At 38.2% G+C, this 21847-nt stretch overlaps 1 protein-coding gene across 1 annotated transcript in view; it reads right to left on the bottom strand.

Moving 5' to 3' along the window:
- Window positions 1-10358: 10358 nt before the first annotated feature.
- The window catches only part of AP1S3 (adaptor related protein complex 1 subunit sigma 3), a 71041-nt gene continuing 59552 nt past the window's right edge, over window positions 10359-21847 (bottom strand). The window contains exons 4-5 of the mRNA XM_036756701.1: window positions 15966-16103; window positions 10359-10829 (exon numbers count right to left, since the gene is read on the bottom strand). Coding sequence (XP_036612596.1) covers window positions 10794-10829; window positions 15966-16103 — 174 coding nt within the window. The 3' untranslated portion in view covers window positions 10359-10793. The remainder of the gene's footprint in view (window positions 10830-15965; window positions 16104-21847) is intronic.

Below are 21847 nucleotides of genomic sequence, written 5' to 3'. Positions count from 1 at the left end.
AATTTGGAACTGTACCCCAAAAGTCACTAAAATGTGGATACCCTTTGGTCCAGCAATATCTCCACAAAGTCTATACACCAAAAAGATCAAAGAAAGAAGGGAAATGCCTGTATATAAAAAAAATAAAAAGAGGCAGCTAGGTGGCACAGTGAGTAGAGCACCAGCTCTGGAGTCAGGAGCACCTGAGTTCAAATCCCTCCTTAGACACTTGACATACTTACTAGCTGTGTGACCTTGGGCAAGTCATTTGACCCCAATTGCCCTGCCTTCCCCCCTCCAAAAAAATTAAAATTAAAAAATTAGAAATTAAGGGGGCACCTATCAATTGGGAAATGGCTGAACAAATTTTGATATATTAATCTAATAAAATGCTATTGTATCATAAAAAATAATGAAAGGAATGATCTGAGAGAAATCTGAGACTGCATGATGCAATGCAGAGCAAAGTGAGCAGAACCAGGAGAATGTTTTATATAATAACAACATTGTAAATAAAAACAACTTTGAAAGACTTAAGAACTTAGATTAAGAGAATGACCAATCATGATTCTAAAGCACAAAGCATGCTAGCCATCTCCTGACAGAGAAGTGATATATTTGAGGTGCAGAATGTTTTTTTAACACCATCAATGTGTGAATTTATTTTGCTTGACTACATATTTGCGCCACAAGGGTTTTCTTTTTTCTATTATTATTGGAATAAGAGAGGTGGAAAATAGAAGGGACTTATAATAGGATTACTAGTTAAAAAGGAAAAGGAAGAAAAGAGGATCGTTGGAACATTTTTAAATGCACAAGAGACCAGAAAGTCAGAAAGAAACAGAGACCAGCAGGATAGCACTGAAAGATGTATGTTGGATGTATTATATACCTAAAAGGAAAAGCAAATACCACATAACAAGAGAACCACAGATTCTGGTATAATCCTTTTTTTCTATTCTTACTTCACAAGCACAAAACTGACTATGTCACTCCCTAACTCAATAAACTCCAGTTTATTAAAACTCTTCTGTTACAATCTTGCTGCAACTGGTCTGGCTTCACTGGACATACATAATTCCCCTCCCACGCTTTGTAACACAGCCAAACTTTTTCCTGTTCCTCACACAGGACAATCCATCTCCTATCTCTGTGCCTTCAAACTGACCATCCTTTGCACCTGGAATGCATTCCCTTCTGACATCCACCTCATCAGAATACCTATCTTTCTTCAAGAGCATGCTCAAGTGTCACATTCTACATGAAGCCTATCTTGACTCCCCTGGCTACTAGTGTCATCCCACTCTATATTTATTTACTACTCAGGAGGAACCAAGATGGCAGAGTAAAGGCAGGGACTCACCTGAGCTCTCTCCCAAACTCCTCCAAATACTTTAAAATGATGACGCTAAACAAATTCTAGAGTGGCAGAACCCACAAAAAGACAGAATGAGACAATTTTCCAGCCCAAGACAACTTAGGAGGTCAGCAGGAAAGGTCTGTTGCACCAGGGCGAGGGAGGGGCACAGTCCAGTGAATGCCTCCCCAGCACAAACTGGGCCCCAGAAATCCAGCAGCAGGCCGCAAGGAGTGACTGAATCAGTGGCAGCTGTAGTGGATTCCAGACCTCTCAGCCCACAGATGGTAAGGGGGTCAGAAGACCTACAGGATTTTCTTTGCTGGCAACAGTAGCATGACTCTGTTGCACTGCCTGTACTTAAATCTGGGTCATAGCTCTGGGTGTTAGTCCCAGTGCAAGGAAGAGCACTAGCATAGTAGAGCTTTTGGATACATGGGAGTTGGGACCCTGGTCACAGTTCCAGTATTTTAAAAAGTGCTTGTGGTCACTCACAAACCAATGTAAAGTACAGGAGAGAAGTAAATGCACCTTTCTCTAGATCATACCACCTTGGGAAAGCCAAAAACTTACAGGTCCCAAGAATTACCTCTGAAAACAGCTGCACAAAAAACCCGGAGCTTGGGATAATGCCCCCTCCATTTGGGAAGTAGAGCCCCGGTTTAGCACAGAGTTAAAAGTCAAGAAATGGGCTGGAAAATGAGCAAACAGAAAAAAAATTTTGGCCAAAGAAAGTTACTATAGTGACAAAGAAGATCAAAACACACACTCAGAACACAACAAAGTCAAAATTTCTGTACCCAAAGACTCCAAGAAACAGCCATGGAAGAGCTCAAAAAGAATTTTAAAAATCAAGGGAGGTAGAGGAAAAATTGAGAAAAGAAATGAGAGTGATGCAAGAAAATCATGAAAAAAGAATCAACAGCTTGGTAAAGGAGGGACAAAAAAAAATACTGAAGAAAATAATACCTTAAAAAACAGAATAGGCCAAATGGTAAAAGAAACACAAAAATTCAATGAAGAGAAGAATGCCCTGAAAGGCAGAATTGGCCAAATGGAAAATGAGGTACAAAAGCTCACTGAAGAAAATAATTTCTTAAAAGTCAGAATTGGGCAAGTAGAAGCTGATGAATTTGTGAGACATCAAAAAACAATCAAAAGAATGAATAGAAGAAAATGTGAAATAGCTCATTAGAAAAACAACTGACCTAGAAAATAAATCCTGGAGAGATAATTTAAGAATTACTGGACTACCTGAAAGTCATGATCAAATAAAGAGCCTAGACATTATCTTTCAAGAAATTATCAAGGAAAGCTGCCCTGATATTCTAGATCCATAGGATAAAATAGAAATTGAAAGAATCCACTGATCACCTCCCAAAAGATATCCCAAAATGAAAACTCCCAAGAATGTTATAGCTAAATTCCAGACCTCTGTGATCAAGGAGAAAATGCTGCAAACAGCCAAGAAGAAATAATTCAAATACTATGGAGCCACAATCAGGATAACACAAGATTTAGCAGCTTCTGCATTAAAGAATCAGAGGGCTTGATATTCCAGAGGACAAAAAAAAAAAACTAGGATTACAACCAAGAATCACCTAGTCAGCAAAACTGAGCATAATCCTTCAGAGGGAAAAATCGACATTCAGTGAAATAGATGAAAAGAACAAAGCTGAATATAAAATTTGACTTTCAAATACAAGATGTAAAAGAAAAATAAAAAGGTAAATAGGAAAGAAAATCATAAGCGACTCGATAAGGTTAAACTGTTTATATTCATTCCTATATGGGAAAAAAATTACAACTCTTAAAAACTTTCTCATGGGGCAGCTAGGTGGTGCAGTGAGTAGAGCACTGGCCCTGGAGTCAGGAGGACCTGAGTTCAAATCCGGCCTCAGACACTTGACACATGTACTAGCTGTGTGACCTTGGGCAAGTCACTTAACCCCAATTGCCCTGCCAAAAATAGCAAAAAAAAACCCCTTTCTCATTATTAGGGCAATTAGGAGTATACATAGAAATCAGGCGTAGGTTGAATGTGATGGCATGATTATCTAAAAAAAAAGAAAATTAAGGGGTGAGAAAGAAGAATGCACTGAGAGAAAAGAAAAGAGAGAAGTAGACTGGGATAATTATCTGACATAAAGAAAGAGATTTTCCAGTGGAGGGGGAAATGGTGGAAGAGGGGAGAGGAGCACTGAACCTTACTCTCATCAGAATTGGCTCAAAGAGGGCATAATATACACACTCAATTGGGTATAAAAATCTTACCATACAGAGAAGGAGGAAGGGAAGGGCATAAGAGAAGGGAGAAAGGGAGTCGATAGAAGGGAAGGCAGTTTGGGGGAGGTAAAAGTCCAACGTAAAACATTTTTGAGAATGGACAGAATAAAAGGAGAGAGTAAGGATAAACAGGGAGAAAAGATGATGGAGGGAAATACATAGTTGGTAATCATTATTGTGAAAAAAAAAATTTACAGTGAGTTTCACTGATAAAGACTTCATTTCTCAAACATATAGAAAACTGAATCAAATTTATAGAAATGAAAGCTATGCCTCAACTGATAAATGGTCAAAGGATATGAACAGGCAGTTTTTGGACAAAGTAATCAAAGCTATCTATGGTCATATAAAAAATGCTCTGAATCACCATTGATGAGAGAAATGCAAATTAAAACAACTTTGAGCTACTACCTCATACCTGCTAGATTGGCTAAAATATGATAGAAAAGGAAAATGACAAATGTCGGCAGGCATGTGGGAAAATTAAAACCCTAATGCTCTATTGGTGAAGTTGTATACTGATGCAACCATTCTGGACAGCAATTTGGAACTATGCCCAAAGGGCTATAAAACCCTTTGATCAAGAATACCACTACTAGGTCTGTATCTCAAAGAGATAAAAAACAAAAAGGAAAAGGACCTATGTGTTCAAACATACTTGTAGGAGCTCTTTTAGGGGTGGCAAAGAATTAGAAATTGAGGGGTTGTCAATCAATGGGGGAATGGCTGAACAAGTTGCTGTATATGATTGTGATGGAATACTATTGTGCTATAATAATGAGCAGGATGCTCTCAGAAAAACATGGAAAGACTTACATTAAATGATGCAAAGTGAAATGAGCAGAACCAGAAGAGTATTGTACACAGTAATATTGTGTGATGATCTATTATGGATAACTTAGCTGTTCTTGGCAATATAATGATCCAAGACAATTCTGAAGGACTTGTGATCAAAGGTGTTGTCCATTTCCAGAGAAAGAACTGGTAGAGCCTGAATGCAAATCAAAGATCCTTTTTCTTTACCTTATTTTTCTTGGGAGCTTTTTTTTCTGCCTGTGTAACTTACATGGAAATGTGTTTTGCATAACTAAACATGTATAACCTATGTCAAATCACTTGCTTTCTCAATGTGGGAAGGGAATTTGAAACTCAAACTTTGAAAGAAAAAAAGAACATTAAAATTATTTTTACGTTAATTGGGAAAAAATGTCAAATAATATTTTTTAAAATTATATTTACTAATACTAATAAGTATTTAAGAAATTTGTATTTACCAACATCTATTCTTTCTTAATTTATTCTGTACATACTTATATATGTCCTTGTCTAGTCATTCCCTTCTCCCGTTAGAATTTAAGCCCCTTGTGAGTAAGGCATTTCATTCTTTGGATTTGTATCCAGAGTGCCTAATACAGGGCCTGGCATAGACTGGGCACCCAATGCTTATTGACCGATTATGTATGGAACTACTCATGTGAGTGTTTCCATTCAGACTTTTTAAAAATAACTAAACTTAAACTGAACAAGATAATATGGGCTCACTCTCCTGCTTACTACCTATGTGATTCTGGGCAGGTCACTTAAGTTCTAGGTGCATCATTTTCCTTATATGTGAAGAGGGTTGGAATAAAGGGGTTTTTAAAGTCACTTGTAGCTCTCGAGATATGGCCTTATGTTGTAGGGGCTTTGTATTTGCCTCCTGCTCTGGACAGAGGCTAAAGACCAAGGCTACCACTTCATTTTTTTCCTAAATCAAAAATTTCTCATCCTACATAAAAGCATTAAGAAAAATTATATTCCAGGGTAATGATTGAAATATATATAGTGGTGGTGGCAAAACATCAGATTGGCCTGTGTCTAACTGCATGTAGAAGAATTGGCCAGCAAAGAAAATGCCTAGGAACTTGAAGCCATAAGCCATCAACATGTTACCTGTCCCCAAAGCGTCCCTTTTAAGAGCAAATAATGTTCTGATTTAAGATGGTAGTCATCACAATATTCACCATGTTGTACAAAGCACATGTAAATTATTCACATAAAATCACTGACTAGTCACTATTTTTGGTGGTGTAGTATTGATCCTGATGCTAAAGAACATGAGTGGAACATGTACCACAGGGCAGCTAGGTGGCGCAGTGCATGGAACACTGGGCTTGGAATCAGGAAAACTCACCTTCCTGAGTTCAAATTTGGCTCCAGAAACTTACTAATTGCGTGACCCTAGGCAAGTCACTTGATCCTGTTGGCCTCAGTTTCCTTATCTGTAAAATGAGCTGGAGGAGGAAATGGCAAACCACTCCAGTGTCTTTGCCAGGAAAACCCCAAATTGTGTCAGAGTCAGACATGACTAAAATGACACACAGGAAAAAAATTGTACCAGATCACTCAATATAGTTCATCAAATATACCCACATTACTTAAGAATGAAAAAAATATATGTGTATATGTACATATATCTATGTATAAATTTCCACTGAGTTAAATATTCTGTGGGGAGGAATCTTATCCAAACTCTCACTCTCAAGTCATGTAATGCTCAAGCTAATTGGGTACACTGAAAGGAAAGTTGGTACCAAATACTAAGAATGCCCAGAATCAGGTCACCAGAGTAAACCATTCAAGTTTCTTAACTATCAATATAGGACCAGAGATCTAGAGCCAAGAGATGTCAGAAACTAGTTATATTCCAACATACTCATTTAACAGGTGAGCAAAGTCCTTAAGGGAAGGAGAAAGGGAGGGAGGGAGGGAGGAAGGAAGGAAAGAGGGAAGGAAGGAAGGAAGGAAGGAAGGAAGGAAGGAAGGAAGGAAGGAAGGAAGGAAGGAAGGAAGGAAGGAAGGAAGGAAGGAAGGAAGGAAGAAAATAGTCCCTACTCCCAAAGACTTCACAGTCTAATATGGGAGACAACATGCAAACAACTAGATACAAATGATATATAAAGGATCGATTGGTGATAAAAATTAGAGGGAAGGCACTAGCATTAAGAGAGATGAGGTCCATCCCCAGTAGGTAAGTGGTCAAAGTATATGAACAGTTCTGAAAAGAGTCACATGCAAGAATGTTTTAAATCAGTGGTGTCAAATATACTGCCCGGCAGAGCAGCCTAAACCAGATTAAAATGTCATTGGGAGATGTTTAGAAAAATAAATAAAAGTGCAATAGAAGATAGATAATGTTAACATGTGTTTTTCTAAGTAAATGTGCAGCCTGCAGGAATCCTTATATAGAATAGTGGTCCCTGTTTCTATTTGACACCACTGCTCTAAATCACTAATAAGAGAAATGCAAATTAAAACAACTCTGAGGTGTCACCTCATCTGTGAATTGATAAAAGATAACAAAAATTAAAATAGTGTTGGAGGAGTTATGGAATGATAAACACTAATATTATTGGTGGAGCTGTGAAATATTACAACCATTTTGGAAAGCAATTTGGAATTATGCAAATAAATTGACTAAAAAGTCAATATCCTTTGAAACAGGGACTGTTACTATGGTGATACCCCAAGAAAGTCACCAACAAGAGGAAAGCTCCCATTTACGTAAATAATCTCAAAACTTTTTGTAATAGCAAGGTAGATCCCCATCAATTAGGGAAAAATAAATTGTGGTACATGAATGTGCCATAAGAAATGATATATGTGATAAATACAGGTAAGTATGAAAAGATCTATGTAAACTGATGCAGAGTGAAATAAGCAGAACCAAGAAAAGAATATACACAATAATTACAATGTAAATGTAAAGAACCACCCACCCAAAAAAATTAAAAGGAAACATAACAAAATTATTGATCAGACATGACTCTAATGAAGAATGATGAACACATATCCCAATCCACCCTTTCATGGAGGTGACAGGTCCACTGATGTTACATATTGCACATGTTTTCAGACTCTTTCAATGTATTGATGAGTTAGTTGTGCTGATTTTTTTCCCTCTCTAAAAAAATACTACTTGTTATATCTCTTTGGGAAGAGAAGAGGAAAGATAATGGTGAAGATGATGTAAAAAACAAAAATACCAATAAAAATTTTTTTAAAAAGAGGTGAAGACATTATGCAGAAGGTGGAAGCCAGGAGGCAAAGATGAAGACAGAAAAAATTCACGCATGTGGGAAGGACAAAGGTAGTGTCAGAGGAATCTGAACCCAGGTCCTCTGATTCTGGAACTTCTATACCACTCTTTCCATGGTAATTGCAAAAGAAATCAGTGTTGCTAAAAAAAAAATTACTTGTCTGAACTACCTTCATGTAGACTTAGCTGGGATAAATACAACAGAAATTGATAATCATTTAGCATGCACGTAATTTATGCAGAGCACAAGTAAGAATACCTTTAGTTCATTTTTACGAGTCAGTTTTTGCTGGGAAAGGGAGGTAGAACAAGGGAAATCTTCTGCTATTATAACAGAAATACTGCGGTCATATTTGTGTCATACAAGGTCCAAGAGGAGATATGGTGATTAACAATAAAAAAGGTACTTTTGTGGTGACTGAACAGAATCATTCGTAAGACGGAAGTGCTTTTGTCTACGCTGACCAGAACAACAAAGAAAAAGAGGCAAAAGACATCTTTCCATTCTCCTTACTAGAGTGGAGTCATCTTATATTTCTACAGTCATTGCATAACAGAAACAGACTGGCAAAAAGGAGGCCCACAGCTGGTCAAAAGATTATGTTAGCTGAGAGATTAAGTGAATCTCATTTCTCTTCCATTTGACAATCCTTTAAATATTTGAAGACTGCTATCTCATTCCCCTGAAGTCTTCTCTATCCAGACTAAACATTCCAAATTCCTTCAATCTTTCCTTATATGACATCACTCCCAACTCTTCCCAATTGTGGTCATCTTCTTTGAGCCTGTTCTGGTTTGTCAATGTGCCTCTTAAATACCATTCATAGAATCAAACTCAGTAGACCAGCTTTGGTCTGGCAACTGCAGAATATTGTTGCACTCTCAGTTCTTGTTTTAAACACTTCGTTTTATAGTGACCTAAAACAACCTTTTGTATTATGAGGCAGAAATTGTTGTTTTTTCATCTTTCTTTGCATTTAAAAGAAATTTAACATTTGTTGTTCATTAAGCTCAAGGTTTTCCTTCTCTGTGAAGCACTCTAATTTCTCCAGTTGCTGATAAGCTTCCACAACTAATGCTGCAGTGATTTTTCCAATACTGTTTCAGTTGACTTTCAGTTGTGTTGAGAACACACCCTTGACTACTGCTGATCTTGACATAAGGGGATCCTACTACACTTTTATACACCTAATACATCCTCCCCAAATACCAATGAGACTCAGTAAGTAACTTTAAGGGAGAAAAGGCAATATCGAGTAATACTACTAAGGAATCTGGAAAGCTGTGATGGAGTTTGATAAAGGATTTACAGTGAGACCAACCTTGCAAAATTTCATCTTTATTTTCTTTAGGTAATGAAGTCCTGGATGATGATTTTTAACTATGAAACTGGACTGTGAATGCTCCAAGTACACCACGTGATGAAAAACAGATCAAGCAAAATCTCAGCTTGATATGTTGATTGAGAGTAAGTGATTACTCAAGGAAACATGAAAATCAGCAAGAATTTCTGATGCTGTGTATAATGTTTATAAATGGCGTCAATGGGGGCGGTGGGACTTGAAATGTATTAATTCGCCTTACCTACTATGTATTTGTCTTATCAACCAGGAATTTGTGTAATAAATGTGTGCACATGTCTACTAAGACAGTCGAAAAGTACTTTTTAGTGTTAATAAATTCCTTTAGAAGTCATCCCATCCAAAAATTTCCTAAAGACACCCACATAGTAGGCAGATTCATCTCCCAGGAAAACTGACCACGATTGTCCCTCTAATCACTGCAATATGAGTGAACTTAGACCTCCAGACTAACACTGTCCAGGTATTAAGGAAAACACTTGGTGCAAACTAAAATGCAGAAAAATCCTAAGATGTTAGAAAATGATGACTGAAATTTACAAAATATTTACTAACTGGAGGCTTTCATACCCTTGAGTATAAAGATGTCTCATTTCGATGGACATGAATTCTCTGTGCATCCAAAGAGAGAAGTGTTGAGTCCACAGTCAACAGCAAGAATTGACTGGAATCCCAAGGTATTATACTGCGTGCATTAGGGAAGCCAACTCAATCATTTTATCACATCTCTCAAAGGAAGTCATAGACACTGTCACTCAAATCATTTCAGTTGTAAAAAAAAAAAAAGAGTTATATACAAATTGGGATGCTTCATGTATTTTATAATTCTGACTGTCAAAATTTTATTGGAACAATTTCATCCTAGACAGCTGCTCCTGAAGATTTCATTTTTGTTTTAAATGATAGGTAGTTGTGTTTTTGTCAATGCTGTTATTTCCTCAAAGTCAAGCCTGAACAAGAAATTCAAGATAAGACAGTTAAGCCTGCTATGAGGGGCTCAAGATTTGTTGAAGCCTTATGCATATATATGTATATATATGTATATATATGTATATATGTGTGTGTGTGTGTGTGTGTATATACATATATACATACATATATATTTTTATATATATATGGGGGATACATGTATATGTATACACCCACACACACACACACACACACACACACACACACACACACATATATATATATATATATATATATATATAAATAATATGCCTACAGTTCTCTAATAACTGACCTTTTATATTACTTTGACATACATGAAATTGTAATAAAAAAAAGAACTATGTAGTTAGACAAAAGTATTATTTTAGTCCAAGATAGGTAGTACATTCATAAAAACTTTTACAAAATAGTTACCAACTTGTACTTTGAGAATACTAGCAAAAATATAGCATAGATTGTTTCTCAAAAAATATTTTAAAATTATTACTTTGCTGGTAAAATTATTGTATAAACAAAATGTGCAATCTATTGAATGATGGTTATTTTAAGTTCCAGTCAAGAGAATCCACGCACAGAGAATAATATACATATGCACCTGTTACAAATATGCTACAGTTTTAAATCTTGCTAGTTGAACACAGTATCCCAAAGTATCCAAGAAGTTTCACACACAATCCATTTAAGTTATTTTTGGCATAAGGCTCTGGCACATCAGAAAAGAACCCCATCCAGCTGAAGTTTTGACATGCAGCATCATTGGGTTGTCAAGTAGATTTTTCAGTTAAAATGCAGGCTTGCTCATGTATTCTTCCATTGTCTGAAAGAGAAAATGAAATCAATAAAATTACTCCAAAAAATCACAACTTTCAGTTTAATTTGCACTATGAAAAATGAACATTCTAAAAGGTAACTTTCTATTTTAAAACAAATAACACATTCTATTCAAATAGAGATGCCAAGTTAGTGAATTTAAGTTATTCTCATATATACTATATGTGTGTATACACACACACACACACACACATATCTTCATACATGTTGAAGGATGTATATGTGAGGTGAAATAGTTAAACCAGTAGCTGTATAATGTTCCCAGACAATGCATTCTGAACACAGTCAACAAACAAAGGACAATGCGCCAGCTACAACACCAATTTTGGTAGTAACGTTGTTGCCATCATCTACACTAAGGTGATCTTGAGGAACCCATCCAGGCATATTGGATAGGAGGGCCACAAAGGTATTCATATAACTGTCATCGCCTATATATAATAGGCCATCTGGTCCAAGTTTCTAATGAAAATGGCATTCTTGCTACCATTCAAGATACTACACCTTGACTTTTCCTCTCATCATTCAGATCTCTGAATGTACGTAACAGCAATAACAGTACAGAGAGCCAAGGAGGTGACTCAGAGAAAGATCAGAGGAGGGAGTAGACTTTGCTATAAACTGCATTCAGTCAACAGCACTGCATTATGGCAACAGTCTGACATAAACAAGGGACTTTGAGATACTAAAACCTCAGCTATTCCAACACCTCCAGGAATAAGTAATGGAGGATAGCTGCGGGCTCTTTAAAAATAGCAAAACTTTCGGCTCCCTCCATTCCCCACCACCACGCCAACCTTTCCAAAAAGTCCTATATACTTCTTTGCTTTCTTTAAATGGCAGGTACTACATGTACTTAAATTATTTTAAAGTCACCTTCCGAACAAACAAGGCTTGTGATATGTTGAATTTGTGACTATAGATGCAGATGAAAATGTGGATGGCATGGGACGTAAGTCTTGAATGGATACTGACCCCAGCAACCAACATTCCTGGAACCTGAATCCTTGAAAAAGTTCCTGGAGCCATATTCAAGTTGTTGGGTTTTTGTTTCTGTTTTGTTCATTTGCTTCTATTTTTTTTTATGGAGTTGGAATAAAGCATGTACAGCTTCCAGACCTCTTGGACCACAGCTTCCTTAGCTGCAAAACCAAGGAGTCAATCAAAGGCTGAAGAAGCCTTCTTCCCAGAGAATTTTTTCACCCTCAAAAAATTGGCTTCATCTTTGTCGCTACAATCAGAGTATGGTGATTTATCAGTACCCCTCAAAAGGCATCTGTGGTTTCTGTATCACCAACAGTTCCTTGTTGGTCTGTATCCACACTTCCATCTCATTTTCAAAGCTTGCTCAACGGGTGTGGAAAATCTATTTTAAGAATTTATGCTACAGTTTTGAGGGAGAGCTTAGTCCAAAGCCTAGAGACTATTGATCTTCATCAATATTACTCCTATTTTCATGAGGTTAGAGTTCTGTTAAAATGGACTCTGGGCCAAGTTTTTCTTCAAACTCTTCATAAGGTTTAACTTTTGTAATAACATTTCATATTTTGACTAACATCTTGGTCCACAGGTTGAATCAGTGAGGGATGTAGGGTGTGACTGGGGTTAGGAGACAATGGTAAAAAAGTGACAAAAATATTCTCTGATGTTAACTCTGCTTCCTCAGGGTTAAGCTCTACAATTACCTGTCAACAGAATAAGTGGTATGTTCAAGCAGCCTGTGGTTCTTCAATGATCTTTCCAAATATTTATAAAAAGATGACAGAATCATTCAGGGGGAAATGTCTTTGTCTGAGCAAACAAGTAATTTTTGCCTTTGAAAAGTCTAAGATGGGGAACTTTCCCAAATGTCACTAGTTCAGTAAAGGCCTTATGAAGGAATGAAACTGTCCCTGGAATCTCAGAGGTTATATGCCAGTGATGTCTAGCTCTGACAGCTCAAAAGACTTCAAGGACATCACATTTCAAGTGACAGTATTCTCTTGGGGGTAAGGCAGTAAGGGTGAAAAGGGGCTCATCGCCAGTTGGTTCATCATTAATTGACGAGGGGGGAGGGGGGAGGGGACACCACAGAAATCCACGAAACTATTTATTTCCTAAGGCAAAGAGGAATTCTATTCTTTTTCAGTGAAAAGGTTACTAACAAAGATGAAACCATGGATCTTTGGAGGTAAATAGTACTTTATAGTTTATATCCATTCTCTCATTTGATCCTCAGAACAAGAGCAGGGGATAAGAAGCAGAAGAATCATTACCCCCATTTTATACATGAGGGAAATAGTACTCTGAATGGCTGGAGGTCAGGGAAGTAGTGACTTGGCCAAATTTATGTGATTAACCCAAGTCCTCCAATTCCATAGCCAATGCTACTTATGTTACACTACACTGATTCTGTCACCACTGACTGTTCTTTTGGGGCCCTTTTGGGGGGGAGCAGCTCAAAAGCCTCTCTTACCCTTACATGAGTTCCTTCATACCCATTAATTTTGAAGCTCGAGTCTATTATATGTAACTCATAACATAAATCATTGGGAAAAAAGGAACTGACCCACTGACTGAAGTTCAATCTTAAAAGGCTTCTTAATGAACATTGCCCTCTACAATTCATGTTTGGCCCCACCCAGAAGTCACCTCTAACAACTGAGTTTGACTCATGTCCTGAAACCACCAAATTTACCAAAACATTTCCATTTAGAGCAACTTTATTACAAAATCCATAAGAAATAGGAAAGGGGATAGTTACGGATAGTAGACTCACAAATGAGCCAGTGGGTTCAGGTCACAGTCTTGCCAAAGGACAAGAAACAAATAATTCAAGTCTCAGCAGCCTAGTGAACTGCCAGGGTGGGTCTGAAGGCCAGTTCATTGTTAATTGGCCTTTATTCCAGTTTCTAGCCACTATAGAGCTACCATTGCCCAACATGTCTCAGCACATTACTTAGCTTTGCAGATATGGCTCCCTTCACTGCCACCATTTACCAAAAATCCAATGCCATCCTCCTCATAATTCTTCCAGCAAGCCCAACTCAGTGATTTCTGGGCATTTTCCATGAGTCCACTGCTTTAGAGGAAAGTCATTTCTTTTCTGTCAATGCATGAATTCCCTGCCTCTTTCTTCCAACCTTCACAGTAAGGACAGGAAAAGGGAAAAAGAGAAAAGGCCAGCTAACTGCTACTGGCTCTTACGAACGCTTGCTAGATATACGACTTTGATTAGGAACCTAAGTACAAAACTTTGAAAGTAACCTCTTAAAATAACTTATCTTTAACTTCAACTGGAAATGGAACTATCAAATATCCTACAAGGTCACTGTCTCCTACAGGGCACAACTGAGGAAAAAAAACTGGCCCAATCTCATCCAAAGCTCAATTCACCTCAATGAGCTCCTCTCACCTTTAAAAAATACTACAGAATGGACCCCAAGAGCATCATGTTTCAAGGAAGGCTATGTTCACTGGATTTCCAAATCACTGGTTCATGAAACACCTTTTAAAATTATTTTCCTATGGCACATGCATAAATACAGAGTAGACATGAGTTTCAAACCATTTGCTAAGGTTCTTAAAAACCATTTGTAGGAAAAAAAACAGCAGCATGTTATTTATACAACAGTCACTTTACAGTTTTCAAACCATTTTATCTATATTTATTATCTCATCTGATCCTCACAACAATCCAGTAAGTAATACAGGTATTACTACTACCACTTTACTGATGGGGATAACAAGTAAAAGGAAATCCAAGGTCACAGAATTAGTTAATGGAAGAGCTAGGACTCAAACCCAGGCTGTCTGAACCTAGGTCAGGTGTACTTTCTACTGCCCTAGGGCACTTAAAACTCAGTTACCTTCTCAGCCTCTACTCACCCTAGTACAGATAGACCAAAGAGGCAGGAATCACTGATCATTAGCTCAGCAATTAATAAAATTTGTTTCCTAGAAAGACCTTGCCTAATATTGGCTCCTTCTTCACAGGTCTCAAGGGACCATTAACTAAGTTGGCCTCCTGCTTCCAGATCAATTTATTAAGAACCCACCTTGTACTAGTCACTATACTGGGCTCTGAGAATATGAATTCAAAACTTCAACAGTTCCTTCCTACCCCTTAAGGAGAAAGATAGAAGATGACAGATAGATGAAGAAGAGAGAAATAAGAAAGAAAAATGAGAAGGCAGGAAGGAAGAAAGCAAGGGAGGGAAGGAAGGAAGCAAATTTATTAAGCACATACTATGTAACTAAGCATGAAGATACAAATAAATATGGGAAAGCAAGACGTCCCCTGCCCATGAGAAGCTTTCATTCTAATGGGAGGAAGACAACAATAAAGGGAAGGTGGAAAGTGGGGAAGGCAAAGCATACAGAATAGAAATAGCCTGAAGTGCTCTGGGGCCTGGATCTGGGTATAATTAAAGACAATTAAGGCCTACTTTAGCCGCCCAGGGTAGTTCAAGGAGCCCAAATTTGTGGTAGAGAGGAAGTTGAAATAATGGCCTGGCATTGACATATCTGGGAAGGTACTTGAAATCACAAAAGATGGCATCACCTTCAGGCCACTTTTGCCTTGATATTGTGAAATGTCAGGAACTTGAATATTTCCCATCATGCTTCTGAAATCAGTTTCACTATATTCCATCTGAACCATCATGGATGGAGTCAGTGTTAGGAATAGAAATTGAAGCTTGGGAATTGTGGATCCCTGTTTATTTATACCTTGGTATTTAAGTCACTCTGCTCCCAATTTATTTGTGAAAATAGGAACAATCATATAGGCTCTCTCCGGGAGGTGCTGAAAATTTTTAATTAAAATGATAAACTCCACCTTTAATAATAACACCCTAATATCTCTGACAAACGGCATAGTGATTTACAATGACACTCCTTCTCCAGGGTAGAAGACATTTTTCCAAGATTAATTTTTCAAGCTGTAAAAATAGGTTTTATTAAAAATAGCACCAAAGAATTGCTACCTTTGACAGCATTTTTCTCTGGTTTACAGGGTCTCCTTATTCACAAACAAAAACCTATCTTTAAACAACAGGCCCTGAGATAATTAAGCTTCTTTTCTCTTGTCCCCACCCCTCCTCAACATGAGGAAACCTCATGTTTCTATGCCCTTACATACCTCCTGTAACATATCAGAGTCTTCTATAGCCTTGACAGCCGTTCTCTTTGAGGTTTCCTGGATTTCTCCACCAATTATAAACTCATCAAGGATAAAATAGGCCTTTTCAAAATTAAATATAATATCCAGCTCACAGACCTAGTGGGATGAAAACAAACATAAGACAAGCCTGCAGCAGCATTATCAACATTCACAGGCCAGCATCCGTCCAAACACCAAACCTATTCAATGGATGCACCCTTGTGGCAGACTAAGGTTACAAAATAATACAGCATTCCAAGAACAGACAAATGCAGGGCTTCATTCAGGCCTTGGATGGATGACCAAAAAAAAAAAATTCTACAGCAGCTGACCATTTACAGGTTATGCTATTCCTTTCCATTCCCTTAGGAAATCACAGAATTAAACAGGTTAGGGAAAGATCTGAAGGCTTTGTCATCTCAGACATCCTCCTGACATGGTACAAACTGCCACTGAAGCCATTTCCAATACATTTAGAGAACTTATTTGATCAAAAAATTTTCATTTCTCCTCTGGGAATCAACTTGTCTCGACTTATTTCTTAGATTGATATTTTCTGCTGTCCTGCCTCCAGATTACAGATTTAGAGCCAGAAGGGACCCCGAAGGCCATCCAGTCCACATTCAACAGATAAGGAGACCGAGGGGGAAGGTTCTGTGATTTGCCCAAGGTCAAACAGGTAAATAAAAAGATTCATGGCTTTCTCTCAGAAGTAGGGCGTTGCCATATTATTAATCTTTTCTTATGTTCTCTAATGGGCTGAAGCAAACTTGGATGCATTTGGAAAGGCTGATTCCTTGCTAAGGTACAGCAGTAGCAGGCAGGGCCATTTCCTATAACATCAATTCTTCTCATTTAAAATTCTATCAGACATAAAATTTTCACAGGCATCAGGCAGCGAAGCCCGCATAAGCAAAACAAAATCTACACAGTAACAGTGAATAAATGGCTCCCAGGAAAAATGGTTTCCTGGTTCCTAAAGCATATTAAGTTGCATTCTAGATACAGACATTTCAGCAAATGGCTCAATATTTTAAAGATTTGAGTCTATAAACTTAAAGGCTCCAAGAGGAAATTGTTTTTCATTGACAGATTCAATTGAATCAAAGAGCATCTAAAAAAATAAACAGAAGGCCACGACAACAAACAGCCATTTCAGCAAAACTTGGTTGCTGGCATTACTGCCTCTTTATTCTTCGCTGACAGGAGGAGGCTTGTGTAATGTGCAGGGACTCTCTGCCGGCCCACAAATATTTAAAATATTCTTCCCACCCATGATCCCGACAACAATAGAGTAAAGTATGTTCCATAAATATAATGAAACAAGTTGACAGAGGCTCAAAAGGCATATAAGGAGACCCATTATTTGACTACTGGAAATTTATTTTCAGTGTTGTTTTGGGGTTGTTGTCCTTTCCTTCTCTCTCTCTCGCCTTTTTTTCTAGACCTGTTTTTCATCAGCCTAGGGAATCCTGGTATGGAAAATCCTTTCCCTTGATACAGATTAGCAACTGATTTGCTTTGGGCAATGACAGACTAAGTCACTTGCCCATGGTCACACAGCTAGCATGTGTGAGAGGTAGGAATTTTAGACTCAGGTGTGCCTCATTTCCAAGGCTGGCCCTCTATCTACTAGGCCACCTCAAAGAATGGCCAACAGGTCACAGGCCAGGCCCCACTTGGTCATTGTTTGGGCCCCAAGGGCTCAGAATGAATGTAAATAGCAATTCTGTTCTGGCCAAAAACCCTGAGGATGTTCCCTCCAGGACCTATTTTTTTTCTTTCTTAAAGTGGCCATTCATTGCTTCATTTCTTATTAAGCTTTAATCACTGAGTGGATGTTATATAGATTAAACAGAGACCTGTTAAAGACCTTAGCTTGAAAAGGCCAAAGTCTCCTACTGTATCCTGGGCCATCTCCAGTTCTCCCGATTTATATCTGGTCCCAGATAGCTCAGGAGAAACCGAGGCTGGTGACTTTACAAAGCCTTCCCTCACTTAAATCCAATCACTTGTATGTCAAGCCATCACCTCCCTGATGTCATAGTCCTCTTCAAGAACAAAAGACAAAGAGCAGGAGCAAGGCCACCTGCTTATCACTGAGAATTACTATTTTAATGATACCTCATATTTCCATAGCATTTTTCCATTTACCAAGTGCTTTTTAAATAGAATCACTGCTTTGAACCCACAAGATTAAGTGGGGCTGCAATACCTTAATTCTAAGGCTCCTTATTTCATTATCATCTGCCCGATGAATCATCAATCAGGATTCTAAATTTAGACCTGAGGGAGGGATTTTAAAAGGTCATCTAGTCCCACATCTTATAGATGAGGAAATTAGAGCCCAGAGAGAAGTGGTTTGCCTAAGATCCCACAGTGGTAAACAATAGGCTCGAGCGTGGAAGCTAGGTCCTCTGAATCCAAATCCAGCTCTTTCAACTCCTATGGGGTACCTTCCTTTTGCTTTGTGACTCCTGCTGTGTAGTACTCTGACCCAGCAGGATGGTAGACAGTGGCAGGGCTGGGGTCTCTAACCAGACTCCAGGATGAAGAGTCAGATAGAAGTAAGAAATGTAGAGCTATCAGATGTCAGTGCACACAGAGGGTAACATAGGTAGCTAAGATAAGCCAAGCAGGACCAACACAGGATATAAACCTCTCCTGGTAGGGACCATTTCCTATTCATCTTGGTATGTGTAACTGCTGATTCATACTGACTATGGGATCCCCAGGCAGTCACTCAATTTCTCAATGCCCCAGGCAAGTCTTGAGACTATAAATTGCATAATAGTTACTTGGCTGCATCATCACAGGACTGTACTTAAACCAAAAACAAATAAAAACTCAAACCCTTTCTCTGAACTCAAGACATCCCAAACATGTTGCTGTTCAACCATTTCAGTTGTGTCTGACTCTTCATGACCGCATTAGGGATTTTCTTGGCAAAGATATTGGAGTGGTTTGACATTTCCTTCTCCAGCTCATTTTACCGATGAGGAAACTGAGGCAAACAGGGTGAAGCAACTTGTCTTGGCCACACAGCTAATAAGTGTCTGATGCCAGATTTGAACTCAGGAAGACTCATCTTCCTCACTCCTGGCCCAGGGCTCTATCTGCCATGCCACCTACCTGCCCATCTGGAATATAGGATATAAATAAATGAATGATTGAATGAATGAATGGATAAATAAATGAACAAATAAATGAATGAGTGTGTGTGTGTGTGTATGTATGTGTGCGTATACCTATATAATATATAGGATATAAATAAAATGGCAGGCAGAGTAAGACGAAATGTGTTCTAGGGTCCCTTTCATCAAATAGAGTGTGTGTGTGTGTACACACACACACATATATATATATTAGTAAAAGTTCGATGTATAGAACCAACACTGTGGCAGTTGAATACAACAGTGATGTGAGAGAATCGTACCTAGAAGGTAAATCCCCAAAATATTTTTTTAATTCTTGTATGCATAAATCAAAGACCTTAGATGTATCTAGAAGCATATACTAAAACCCCAGTCTCATTGGAACACATAGGATCAGAGAAGTAGAACCAAAGGGAACATCATAGACCATCTGATCCAATCCCTTAAATTTTACAAGCAAGGAAACTGAGGTCCAGGTTGATCAAGAAGACTTGGCATATAGGTACTAAGTGGGACAAGTGAGATTGAAACTCAGGTGCTCAAACTCAGTATCTAGCCTTCTTCCCTGTTCTGATCTCCACTTTCTTCATGACTTTGGGGCACTTTATTTTAACCTTTACCAAAGGAAGCTAGAATTTACTTCCTCACCACTTAGTAAAAGATAGAATAATTGAATGTTTATAGGATTGCTCAGAATTTTAATATTCTATAAAGGAGAGAGAATTTACATAAGGAGCAAAGATTTTCCCCCCCAGCCAGAGAAAGGTGCTGATTTTTTACCTCTTATTAATTCAAAAGAATTTAATCTTATTAATAGATATCTGAGGCTTTTTAAAGTCTGAAAAGCTTCTGCAAAGTTCTTCCTTGGGAGGAAGGAGGAAATGTTTCAAAGGAAACTTTCAAAGAAAAAGGCTACAAAAAGAAATTTATTTTTCCTGACACAGAGAATGTTGAGAAATGCCGGAAGCCTTTACTTATCATCAACAATATTAATGAACATCTGAGGGTCATAAGCCATCGAACCAAGCAGTTTTAGATCAGGCTTTAATCACCAATATACTGTTATCACACCAAATTCTCATTCAGCAAAACAAAGAAAAAGAGAAAAGAAAAAAAAGTGCTAAAATTCTTCCAAGATAAAGTAGAAGATTAAAGCAAGAGAGGAGTTCACTCTTCTCTGACCCTTCTAGCGCTTTCACATTCATTACTGGTAAAAAAGAGTGAGTCAGGTTCTCTTGAGAACCAGCATATTGTCTTGAGGCCTCTGACTCAAATTTTTCCAGATAAGAAGAGACCAAAAGTCAATTCTAGTTCACATTTAGCACAGCTAGGTCAATTTGGGACAAAGTAATGTGATAAAAAAAAGTAGAGGACAGATGACAACTTTTTAACTTTCTCCAGTTTTCCAGTATTCTATGCTATGGTAAGCCTAGACTGCATTTTTCACCTATCTAATGAATATCTCATTTCATATTATTAGTTATCAGTTACAGACTGTTGTGCTTGTCCTTTGTTTTCAAAGAGGATCAAGACATCAGGGAAATGATGACTGACTTGAAGTTGATTTTGATTTGAGCGAGAGAGGGCTGTGCAAGGTCACCAGCCTCACTTTCTCCTCCAGGGCCATCTGGATCCAGTGACCAGATATTCATTAGGATGATTAGGGATGACCCAGGATGCAATGGGCCCTTTTAGTCTAGGGCTTTTTCATGTACTCACTTAGAGTGAGGTGAATTCAGTGAATAGGCCTCTTTAAGAAATGAGTCAAGGGATGGCCCCTTTAATTAGGAAAAAAAAAAAGAAAAAAAAAATCAAGCTAGGAGGGGAAGACCCTCAGGGTTGCAGTTCCAAAGAGAAACAGTTACCAATGACACTCACTCTAAGCCTGGAGGGCCCAAAATACAGTCATTAAGTGGAGCGTGGGTAGGGACAGACCTATTGTGGAAGGAAGAGAGGGTGGAGGGCAGGAAGGCAGGAAGGAATCTAGCCAGCAAACCCCAAGTTAAGTGGGTAGCTTTTGGCCATCAAAATTTACCTTCCTTTGGAGAGGAGAAGGAGAAGAAGAGGGAGAAAGAGAGGATGAGCTGAGTTACCATCAGTTACAATAAATATTTATTAGGTGCCTACCATGTGCCAGTAACTATACTATAAATAAGAAAACGAAAGACAGCCTCTGTTTTCGTGGAACATGCAATCTAATGGGGGAAAGATAATATACAAAAGGAAATTGAAAGGTGGGGTGGATGGAACACTGTAAGAGAATACCCTATGATGGGGCAAGGTGACTGAGAAACAAAAACCAATCAGTGCAGATGGAGGGAAAGGAAGAGCTGGCTGAGCTTCTGAAGCTTCTTTAAAAGGAGGCTTTGGGAGGAGTTGCTTTGTTTTTGCCCTGCCTCCAGCCCCTAATGAAAGGGAAAGAGGCAAGTGAGGATACAGAGGAATATGAGTACCAAAGCTGAAGCAGTTTCAGTTCCTGGTAATAAGCTTATCTTGGAGGAGGAATGATGATGACAAGCAGTACAGTAGGTAGGAAATGAATCTTTTCTGAAAACTTTACCCTCCCACTAGACTATAAGCTCCACAAGGGTAGGGACTGAGTCCAGTTATAATCAAGTAAACTTTTCTGAAATATTTGCAGTTCTTTTGTAAGGAAAGTGCTGAGAATTATAAATAAAGCCTCTAGGGTGTGCAGTTTGTCTTAGC

The sequence above is a fragment of the Trichosurus vulpecula genome, chromosome 4 (assembly GCF_011100635.1).
Source record: "Trichosurus vulpecula isolate mTriVul1 chromosome 4, mTriVul1.pri, whole genome shotgun sequence".
In the NCBI taxonomy this organism is placed as follows: domain Eukaryota; kingdom Metazoa; phylum Chordata; class Mammalia; order Diprotodontia; family Phalangeridae; genus Trichosurus; species Trichosurus vulpecula.
Note: the sequence above shows the minus strand (reverse complement) of the source record. Positions and strands in the feature narration are given on the sequence as shown.